We start from the raw sequence: 12,238 nt of genomic DNA on the forward strand, positions 1-12,238 counted from the left end.
GGAGAAAACAGAGTGAGTGGGGGAAGAAAACTGAGTGAGTGAGGAGAAAATTGAGTGAGTGAGGGGGGAGAAAACAGAGTGAGTAAGGGGGGAGAAAACAGAGTGAGTGAGGGGGGAGAAAACGGAGTGAGATGAGGGGGGAGAAAATGGAGTGAGTGAGGGGGGAGAAAACGTAGTGAGTGAGGGGGAGAAAACTGAGTGAGTGAGTGAGGGGAGAAAATGGAATGAGAGAGGGAGGGGGGAGAAAACGGAGTGGGGGATGAAAACGGAGTGAGTGGGGGGGGAGAAAACGGAGTGAGTGAGGGGGGGAGAAAACGAAGTGAGTGAGGGAGTGGGGAGAAAATGGAGTGAGTGAGGGGGGAGAAAATGGAGTGAGAGGGGAGAAAATGTAGTGAGTAAGGGGGGAGAAAACAGAGTGAGTGAGGGGGGGAACAGAGTGAGTGAGGGGGGAGAAAACAGAGTGAGTGAGGGGGAGAAAACTGAGTGAGTGAGTGAGTGAGGGGGAGAAAATGGAGTGAGGGAGGGAGAAAACAGAGTGATGGTGGAACCGAGTGCGAGGGGGAAACAAAGTGGGAGGGGGAAACGGAGTCAGAGGGGGGACACAGAGTGGGAGGGGGGAGAAAGGAGAGAAAGGTGATAGAGAGATAGGGTAAGGGAGAGAAAGGAGAGAGGGGAAGGGAGAGAGAGAAGGGAAAGGGAGAGAGAGAGATAATATACCATCTATACTATAATTCTAAGTTGTCAGTTTGTTTGTATGTCAGAAGCATCAATATCTCACAAACGGCACCACGTAGCACAATGAAACTTTCACTGTACATTCTGCGGCGGATTTGTAGGTCAACGCAACTATTTTGAGCTTCCAATGTGACTCACGTCCCAAATTATGGACATTCTAATGTCCAGGAAATCTCTTAGTGCAGGAGCAGGGGGGCGTGGGGCGTGGCTACTAAGGGAGGGGGAGTGTCAGTGCTTCAGTGCTGTGTGTGTTTGATGTGAGATGTGCATGGGAGATGTGCTGAAGGGGGGGAGGGGGAGAAAACGGAGTGAGTGGGGGGGGGAAGAGAAAACAGAGTGAAGGGAGGGAAGAAAACAGAGTGAAGGGAGGGAAGAAAACAGAGTGAGTGAGGGGAGGAAGAAAACAGAGTGAGGGGGAAGAATACAGGGTGAGTGGGGGGGGAGAAAACAGAGTGAGTGGGGGGAGGAGAAAACGGAGTGAATGGGGTGGAGAAAACGGTGTGATTGGGGGGGAGAAAACAGAGTGAGTGGGGGGAGGAGAAAATGGAGTGAATGGGGGGGGAGAAAATGGAGTGAGTGAGGGAGGAGGCGAAAATAAAGTGAGAGGGGGGAGAAAACAGAGTGAGTGGGGGTGAGAAAACGGAGTGAGTGCGGTGAGAAAACGGAGTCGGTGAGGGGGGAAGAAAACGGAGTGAGTGAGGGGGAGGAGAAAATTGAGTGAGTGGGGTGGGGGAGAAAACGGAGTGAGTGGGGGTGAGAAACGGAGTGAGTGGGGGGGAGAAAAGGAGTGAGCAGGGAGGGAGAAAATTGAGTGAGTGAGGGGGAGAAAAGAGAGTGAGTGAGGGGGGAGATAACGGAGGGAGGGAGGGAGAGATTACAGAGTGGGGGGGAGAAAATGAAGTGAGTGGAGGGTGCAGAAAACAGAGTGAGTGGGAGGGAAGAAAACTGAGTGAGTGAGGGGGGAGAAAACAGAGTGAGTGAGGGGGAGAGAGAACAGAGTGAGTGAGGGGAGAGAAAACTGAGTGAGTGAGGGGAGAGAAAACTGAGTGAGTGAGGGGAGAGAAAACAGAGTGAATGAGAGGGAGGGGGGATAACGGAGTGGGGGGAAATGGAGTGAGTGAGGGGGGAGAAAATGGAGTGAGTGAGGGAGGGGGAGAAAATGGAGTGGGTGAGGGGGGAGAAAACGGAGTGAGTGAAGGGGGAGGAAACAGCATGAGTAAGGGGGGGAGAAAACGGAGTGAGGGAGGGGGGCGAAAACAGAGTGAGTGAGGGAGAAGAAAACAGAGTGAGTGAGGGGGGGGAAACAGAGTGAGTTAGGGTGGGAGAAAACAGTGTGAGTGAGGGGGGAGAAAACAGAGTGAGTGAGGGGGGGAGAAAACAGAGTGAGTGAGGGGGGGAGAAAACAGAGTGAGTGAGTGAGTGAGTGAGTGAGGGGGGAGAAAACTGAGTGAGTGAGGGGGGGAGAAAATGGATTGAGGGAGGGGGGGAAATGGAGTGAGGGGGGAACTGAGTGAGTGGACAAAACGGATTGAGGGGGGGACGTGTACCAACGGGGGGGGGGGGTGTGGTGGCAGCGGGGGAAGATGTACCAGTGGGGGGGCGGGGAGATAAATTCCCCGGGCGAAGCCGGGTACAAAAGCTAGTTTACATATGAGTACAATATACGCTACTAATATACCCTATAGAATATTATGTGGCATCAAGTACACAAGAAGTGAAGGCAATAATCCCCAAATGCTGAGTTATGGGTAACACATCCGAGTGAGTGATTTTTAGTAGGAGTTAGGGGCCTATGCAGAGAGCAGCGCTAGAATAAATTGGAGAGTTTAAGAAAAAGTAGCTTTAATGGAGAGTTTTTTTCTCCATATGCAGAAAGGGAATAAAACTGCATTTTGAATCCTGTCTGCATATGGAGAGTTTCAACCGGCTTTTTTTTTTCTCCCCCACCGGCCGCCGAGCTCCAGCTTCTTGCTGGCGAAGCAAAATGTTGAAAATCGCGCCATTTTTTTGGCGCGAACAGCCACTAGATGGCGTTCGCGCCTCTCTGAATACGGGCGTTTTCAACACTGGAGAGATTTAGGTTCTCTCCAGCCGCGCGGCGAAATTTGTAAAAAAAAAAAAAAATGGCGCTATTTAATAAACTCTCCATTACCTGCCTTTTTCAAGCTATACTTCGCCAAAAAATGCCGCTTTACCTGCTAGCGCTGCTCTCTGCATGAGGCCCTTAGTGCTCGTTCGGGTGCGTTAACTCATTACGGAGCTTGATGAAAAGCTCCTAAGTAATAAAACAATGACAGCCTTTATTTTCATGAGTTAACCTAACATTCACTAGAGTCTACAGCAGCTGTTTGCAGAAATATTCTAAAAAAAGTCAATACTTTAGAATATAGGTATTGCATGAAATGTACAGTACAAGTAGCACATATCTGTACCAATAATACTGAAGCTCACATGCAAGACACTCCCTTGTTACTCGAGAACCATTGCAAAAAGCCTTAAGCCTCTGACTATCCAGTGATTATAATACATGTATTTGCATTTAATACTTTTTACTGAGAGGACAAGAAGTATGGAGTAGTGATTTTGCATCTGTTGTATATATGTTACACAGCATTTAAACATAGGGATTATTTTTTTAAGTAATGCGACTTCATGAACCTTAGTATTTTACTGACCAGAATATTTGCTTTTGCTAACTAATAGCTTTGTGAGTCTCCAGATGCAGTTAGGGGTGCGACCAGAGTTTTCAAAGTTAATGAACAAAAAGGTAGCTGAGAAAGAAGTAATTCCTCTTAATTGGTGCACACCCTAATAATCCAAATTATGTAAATATCATGTACATTAATAGCATTGATATGATGCAGTGTTCCTGTGAGGAGTCATTAAAATATCCCTTTTATTCAGCTAATTAAAATAAATACAGCTACCAGAAAATAAACCCATGTGAAACAATTGATTATAGAGAGTGCAGCTGTGTCACACCTGAGGTAGCTACCTGGCTTTGCCAGAAATAACGGTGTGTTTGGAGACACTGTGCGGCGCTGTCATAAACTAGCAACAATCACTTGGAATGATATAGCGTTGTAACTAGTAATAATGTGCCCCAAACTATGGCAATCAATAAAAGTATATACACTTATGAATAATGACTTAACGTGTACTAGATTAAAAGAACTGCAGTGTCACTAACTGGGTGAATAAAACTTGCTTGGAGGGCGGTGAGTTGCTGTGTTGAATACAATGATATCTAGGATCTTAACCTCTGTATGGCTTAGAAATTAGATACAAGCTATCAATATTTAAATGTCCGTGCAGGAACTAATACCATTGATACTACGTTTTGATAGCTCATCTAGCCATGGATACATAAATTCTGATCCTATATCATGATGCCATCGTTTGGAGCACATTATTACTATAGATGTGGCCTGCTTTTTTGCCCGCTACGCCACGCGGTTTCCTGAGCCGTGTCTGTGCCTTTGGCGCTATTTCGACCAAAATTTCTGCGAGTTATCCACGATTTAACCGGGGTTAACAGTGGGCAGAATGCAGGCAGAAACTGAAATTTGGCGTCGTCCGCAATACCGTCCGGAAACTCAAGTCGGCGATCATGAGTTCTTGTGTCTTAAAAATCTAATTTGATAGACCACACAGAACCGCTTGCTTTTAAAGGTTTTTAAAGGCTTCCCAAAAGAGCCCCCCTAGGGTTATCCCTGCTTCAGCACAGGAGGCTCAACCTGTCCTTTCACTTATTCCTGTTCATGTGTATACGATCTATGTACTGATGACATACAGTATATACAGTACTACTGAGTTAATGTAATTTACTGGTAAAGGGTACAATATGTGTGTGTGTGTGTGTGTGTGTGTATATGTATGTTTATATATAACAGTGCTACGTGTGTGTATAACTGTACTGTGCCATAACATACAGTATATATGTGTATATATTTACATATGATATATTTTCATATATACACATATTTATACACACACACACACATTTAGATATATATGTGTGTGTGTACACCTGTACTGTATCATACCATAAAACTTGAACACAACAAAAAGGTATTTATAAAAAAAAACTTTATTTTCAAGAAAACAGTAAAAGAAAAAAACAGTATTACAAAAATACAAGTAGTCTCTCTATCCATTCAGGTACATTTTATTTTCTTCTCCACAGCCTGATCTGAAGACTGGTGCCTAGAGTACAGTTCATTTCCGGGAGAATTTTTTTATATTCAAATTAAGTAATGTTGTCTTTCACCGATTTGACTATTAGCGAGTCCAGAGCTTTGAGCTTTGATTTCGTACATAATTCTTTTCCGTAAATTCCAAGGGAGCACTGTATTTCCCTTCTTTCCATCAAAATTCACTACAATGACCCACTGATTGTACAGCCTAAAACTGACGTGGTGTTTCAGAATGAGAAGTGCAAATTTGGCCACCTTTCCATCACAACTCTGTATGCTGTGCGGAAGGTCAGTTACTGTGATGTCTGGGATCACCATCGGCTCAGATCGTGTCAACTGTGCCAATTGCAGTTGTACTATGCTGGGTGCAGCGGGTGGTGGAGCGTGGGTACTTATGTCAGTGGGTGAGGGTACTTGCACTGTGCTGATTGTCACCTCTGGTGTCATTTGCAACTGTACTCTCTGTGGTGTAGCGGGTGCTTCTGGCTGTGGGTGAGGGTAGAGTGTCTGGGAGGATGCTTTCCTCCAGGCATACCTGTGCTCTTACCTGTATAGAGACATGTTCCCACCAACATATTCATGGCCAATTGAAAATACGAATTGGGATGCATAATACCAAACTATGGTCTGAATATGTTCAGATATTGACTCTTTTAACGGCTGTATGAAGATGATGGAGTCAGTCACACAGTATAGTACCATTTATTTAATGCCTCTTTTTTACTAAATATAATTTCATCCCCATCATGATATATATTTCACGGAAGAATGCACAGTCCCAATTAATTTTATAGTTCTGAGATGGCTAAATGAAAAGAGCTTTCACTTCTTTATCTGTATCTATTAAATAGCTTTTCAACTAAATAAACAAATTGCATTTTGAGCTATATTGGTACATTGATATCATTTGAAAAATACTGTAGTCAGACTTACGATCATCACTGAAGTCATCCACTAGTATAATTTCATGGATAAGGTGCATAGGCGTTCGATTTAACACACTGTAGAGAGAATACAAGGATATTAGGATAACCGCAGATAAGAAAATCTTTGTTCAGGAAAATAAACAAAATAAGAACATTTTTGTTCTGTGGCCATTCATGTACTGGAAGCAATGTGCAACATTTCATTCCCATGTGGAATTAACCTTACTGTATTGAATTGTGTGCATTTTGATTTTAGACTTCAATCTTGCTTTCTATTCCATTTTCTTCCTCGACTGTTCTGCTTAAATCTGTATAAAAAGCTGTTTTACTATTCCAATCACAGTTACAGAACCTGCTCTCTTGACCGTGTACTATAAAGCTATTGTAAATATTGAACTATCATAGACTTGGCATGTCTCCTAACATACAACCACTTCTTTGGCATGGCTTTTTACATTCACTGTTCTTATACTGTACCTGTAGTGTATTGTTATCATTATTTTCTTATGCGCACACACGTGTAACACGCTGAGCAATTTGTTGATACAGTACTTTGTTAATTAAGATATCAATATCTGATATTAAGGAAGCATTATACAGTAGATCCCTCTCCAATGTGCCAATAACATTAGAAACACAGAGTTATACTGTTGGTCTATGATCCAAAACTGTGAATCTTTTTGGTTCATCCTGAAGTGACTAATTATAATAATAATTTATAATTCATCAGTTTATTTCCATGTTCTAAGTCCATACCATTCACATAATATTATAGGATTTGAAATACAATAATTTGGAATATAATGTGATTTCCTGTCTATCAGGCGTCTCCCATATTTTCTAAGAGGTGCGATACAATAGGACACCGTCCATGCTGGAAGACACCATGCAGTCAATATTTACCACGCTGTCTGGGCAGGGGTGCGCAAACTGGGGGGCGTAAGATTTTCTGGGGGGAATGCGGCAGTTACAGAGTTCCCGCACGCTCCCCCAAGGCATTTAAATTAAGTGCCGGGGGACCATGCGAGGCCTCTGTAACAAACTTACCTTGCCTTCCAGCGATGCATCGTCAGGGTAACCCGGCATCCAATGACGCCGCGGGGTCACGTGACATCATGTTGCCATGGCGATGTGACGTCACATGACCCTGAGGCGTCATTTGAACGGGGTGAGCGAGCCAGGGAGGAGGGCAGGCAGGGGTGTGCAGAGGTAAAGGTTTGCGCAGCCCTGTTATAGAGTAGTAAATCTGAGTAAATATGGCCCATGGAGTCCTCTAGCAGTGGAAGGTGTATTATGTAAAAGCACTGCTTAGTAGATATGATCCTGTGTCCCTAAATGCCATGTCTTCCACGTGCTACTCCATAGGAAACCTTTCAGCACCACTAAATAAATATTACCCCTTCAGGCCATTCAAGTTAACCATTTGCATGCTGGAGGGGCCACGGTCCTTCTGGCACAGTGCGATCACATAATCGCTGCATCACTGATGATGAGAACAAAAGCAGTTCCGGCTCTGGCCAGATTGTCTTCAGTGCTCCCCTAGAAGAATAAGCTTAAAACCCATGAAGTAGCCATGAGACCCAGTGGCTTGGTGGCTACATCATGGGGTACTTAAAGGATTAATTGGCTGTAAGGAGTCTACCAGCACCAGAACATGTCATAATATAGCACTGTTTAGCACAAAATCCAGTTTGACTCATATTCACGAACCAGTTTTATTCAACAAGACAGCGGTGCACAAACTGGTGGCGCGAGACTGAGTGTGGGGGGCGCGGGGTTTACAGAGGCCCCGCGCGCTTCCCGAAGGCACTTAAATTAAGTGCAGGGGGAGCTGCAGGTACTCTGTAAACCTATCTTACCTTGGCTCCAGCGGCTTCTCACACTCGTTGCCATGGCAATGTGACGTCATGACGCCGGAGCCCACGCCGGAGCAGGGGTGATGGGGGGCGCGGAGGTGAGGGGACCAGGGATAAAAGTTGCGCCCCCCTGCAATAAGTCATCTTTTAAGTGAATCAGCATAAAGGTGCAATCCCTCTTAGCTGGACAGAAAAGTACTTTTTGCAAAGAATGTAACACCCTAAAGTTTGTCTGCTTCCATTTTTTGGGAAATTAATTGCAAACTTAATTTTTTTAAGGCATGTGAATGAGATTTACTATTAGCCCACCCTGTCCTTATCAGAGAGCCAATAAATATAAGGGTGTGGGGAGAGGGATAAGCTCTGGCTGAGCAAGCACTAGCTACACAGGGACATCAGATAAAAGGGAGAAGTCAGGGGAAATGAAACCCCTTCCATGTCTCAGCTTAGCAAGTTTACAAACGGAGTTTAAAAAATGGTTTAGAACTGCATATAGATGTCAGACTGAAGTAAAACTAGACATTAAAAATGATATGGAGCGTAAAAAATAGTGACAAAACCGCTCCACCGTATGTGCAGCAAATAAAAATACCATGTTAGATTTAGGTAAGAAATGTATCAATCACCCAGATGCCAGCTCTTAGACCAGCGGTATCTAACCTGTTTTTGGTGAAGGAGCCCTATGTGAAATTCTGAGGAACCCCCAACCCTCTGTAATAGCGCATCTGAGATAAGATGCATTGTAAGAAACCTCAACCTCTCTAATAGTGCATCTGATATCAGATGTATTGTAAGGAACCTGAACCTCTCTAATACCGCGTCTGATATCAGATGTATTGTAAGGAACCTCAACCCTCTCTAATAGCATGTCTGAGATCAGATGCATTGTAAGGAAGCCCAACCCTCTCTAATAGCGCGTCTGAGATCAGATGCAATGTAAGGAACCCCCAACCCTCTGTAATAGCGCGTCTGAGATCAGATGCATTGTATGGAACCCCAACCCTCTCTAATAGCGCGTCTGAGATCAGATGCATTGTATGGAACCCCAACCCTCTCTAATAGCGCATCTGAGATCAGATGCATTGTATGGAATCCAACCTTCTCTAATAGCGCGTCTGAGATCAGATGCATTGTAAGGAACCACAACCCTCTCTTATAGCGCGCCTGAGATCAGATGCAGTGTAAGGAACCCCAACCCTCTCTAAAAGCGCGTCTGAGATCAGATGCATTGTACGGGACCCCAACCCTCTATAATAGCGCGTCTGAGATCAGATGCATTGTAAGGAACCCCAACCCTCTCTAATAGCGCGTCTGAGATCAGATGCATTGTAAATTCAGCTGTATTTTCTACCATTTTCAAATGACCTGAAAATTGCAGGGAACCCTTTAGGGTTGCCCGGTGAACCCACAGGTTCCTTAGACATATCCCTGGCATTAGTTCACTTTGGTCCTGGGAGGCATTACTTTTTTCATTAATATTATTAATATCTGTGTTTTGTTGTGTTTCATTGTCATGTGGTGATTTAGATTGTAAGATCAGTTAGGATTATTAAAGGAAATTCATTGTAATGTAGTGTGTCTGTATGGAGAAGTGTTGTTTGTAGGACCGTATGGTTTTGATAACCCTTCTACATTTATTTGTATATTGGTTCATCATGTGTGTGTATATACTGTGTGTGTAATATATATATATATATATATATATATATATATATATATATATATATATATATATATATATATATGCAAATATAACTGTATGCTCATCTGCATGTCTAAGGCAGGTCTGCAACCCCGCTTTTCCCCATTATCACCCAGCATACAGCACTTCCACTGCAGCAAGGGATTCTGGGAAATGACATGCAAATGAGCACACAGTGTCACTTTTTGCCTCAATAACCATTTTTAACATGGTTCCCTATAGGCTTAAGCTTGCTGCATGGTCACAGCTTTGAGCACAGCCAGGGTTAAGGTGCATACCCAGAAAACCACCCACAGACAGCCGTTTCGACCTTGATGGGTCTCATCAGTGTGGGGTTGATTTTACTGGGAATGCAAGAGAGGCAAAAAGTGACACTGTGTGCTCATTTGCATGTCATTTCCCAGAATCCCTTGCTGCAGTGGAAGTGCTGTATGCTGGGTGATAATGGGGAAAGGTGGGGTTGCAGACCTGCCTAAGACATGCAGATGAGCATACAGTTATATTTGCATATTTGCTTTCCTGTGGAGGGTTTTTGTCACTTTTTTTACTCACCATAACTTAACTCAGTATTATGGTTTTTTATATATATAATATATATATATATATATATATATATATATATATATATATATATATATATATATATATACACAGTATATATATATATTATATATATATATATATATATATATATATATATATATATACTGTATATGTATAGGGATTGTTATTATATATATACTGTATATATACAGTATATATATATATGTATATATATACATATATATTTATTTATCTTCATGTATTTATTTATTTATTTAGATTTATTTATTAATTGTGGGGCTGCTGTGCGTGATTTTTTTTTATTGTGGGTAGCGGGGGTGGGTGAAGGGGGTGTTTGGCCCTTGGTGTGAGTTTAGGACTTGCGGGGGGGGGGGGGGTTGCGGCTGCACTTAACCCCTTCACGGCCGTAGCAGTTAATACCGCTACGGTCGTGAAGGGGTTAAGTGCACCTGCTACCCCCCGCAAGCCCTAAACAACCAAAGTTGGGGCTACTACCCCCTTCACCCACCCCAACTACCCACAATAAAAAAAATTCACACACAGAAGCAGCACAATTAAGAAATAAATCTGAATAAATAAATAAATAAATGAATATAAATAAATATATTTAAAATACATTTTTATTCATAGTGTAGATGTGCAGGGGGTCTCCGGAGCTGAACCGCTTTGGTTTTAGGTCTGGGGACCCCCTGCTTCCCGAGATACAGGCCCCTTTAAGGGGTGCCGGTATCCCTCTGCTTGGTTTACGTGATTGGGACCTTTAAATGTAGAGGGATACCGGCACCTCATAAAGGGGCCTGTATCTCGTGAAGCAGGGGGTCCCCGGACCTGAAACCAACGCGGTTCAGCTACGGAGAACCCCTGCACATCTACACTATGAATAAAAATGTATTTTAAATGTATTTATTTATTTATTTATTTAGATTTATTTATTTATTTTTTGGGCGGCTCCTGTGTGTGAGTTTTTTTTATTGTGGGTAGCGGGAGTAGGTGAAGGGGGTATTAGCCCCAACGGTGGTTGTTTAGGGCTTGCGGGGGGGTAGCGGGAGGGGTTAACCCATTCATGACCGTAGCGGTATTAACTGCTATGGCCGTGAAGGGGTTAAGTGCACCCGCAACCCCCCCGCAAGTCCTAAACTCACACCAAGGGCCAAATACCCCCTTCACCCACCCCCGCTACCCACAATAAAGCGGGCACGGTGAGTTAACCCCTTCATTGCCTTAGCGGCTATATGCTATGGTAATGAAGCAGCATTTCTGTATTTTTAATAATATTGTGCAGGAGCAGGGGGTTCCATGAGCATTCATTTCTGGCTCAGGGAACCCCCTGCTCACTGTACAATATTATTAAAATACAGAAATGCTGCTTCGTTACCATAGCACATAGCCGCTAAGGTAAGGAACGAGTGTTTATTTATATATGTGTTTTATTTATACTGTACATGTGCAGAGGGTCTCCGGAGCAGAAACGTTTTTGTTTTAGGTCCGGAGACCCCCTGCTCCCCGAGATACAGGCCCCTTTAGGGGGTGCCGGTATCCCTCTGCTTTGTTTACATGTCGCGGTCACGTGATCGGGACCTTTAAATGCAGAGGGATACTGGCACCTCATAAAGGGGGCCTGTATCTCGGGGAGCAGGGCATCCCCCGACCTGAAACCAACGCGGTTCAGCTCCGGAGACCCCCTGCACATGTACACTATGAATAAAAATGTATTTTAAATAATTTTTAATGTGCCGATGTTTGCGCAGAGAGAGCAGCGGTTCTCTCTCTGCTGCAAGCACATCTCGCCAGGGGACGGCCTACAGTATCATTGATGTGCATATACAGTACTGTATGTGTACAGTACTGTATGTTAGGGGTTATAGGGGTTGTTGTTATACAGTATATATATATATATATATATATATATATATATACATATACATATACATATACATATAAATATATATACTGCATTACAATTCATGAATTTATGCCATCTGGCGGACACGCGAAGCATTGCAGCCTAGTAAATCCTGAACCATTATCAATTAACACATCAACCGCGCGTCAGCCGGGCATGCTCCTGGCTGGCAGGCAAAAGGAGCCCGGCATGCTCCGGGTGAACAGTGTGGCATTCCAGGAACATGCCAGGTACAAGCCAGTGAGTAGTAAGAATAAAGTCTGCCGCAGCAGTAAGGAACTCCAACCCTCTCTAATAGCGCATCTGAGATCAGATGCATAGTATGGAATCCAACCCTCTCTAATAGCATGTCTGAG

General features: G+C 43.6%; 1 protein-coding gene across 4 annotated transcripts in view; it reads right to left on the reverse strand.

Moving 5' to 3' along the window:
* Positions 1-12,238, reverse strand: part of GALNT14 (polypeptide N-acetylgalactosaminyltransferase 14) — a 500,522-nt gene that overhangs the window by 107,112 nt on the left and 381,172 nt on the right. For all 4 annotated transcript variants that reach the window (XM_075595460.1, XM_075595459.1, XM_075595457.1 and 1 more), the window contains exon 4: positions 5,865-5,932. In XM_075595460.1, the coding sequence (XP_075451575.1) occupies positions 5,865-5,932 (68 nt within the window). The remainder of the gene's footprint in view (positions 1-5,864; positions 5,933-12,238) is intronic.

The sequence above is a fragment of the Ascaphus truei genome, chromosome 4 (assembly GCF_040206685.1).
Source record: "Ascaphus truei isolate aAscTru1 chromosome 4, aAscTru1.hap1, whole genome shotgun sequence".
Lineage (NCBI taxonomy): Eukaryota > Metazoa > Chordata > Amphibia > Anura > Ascaphidae > Ascaphus > Ascaphus truei.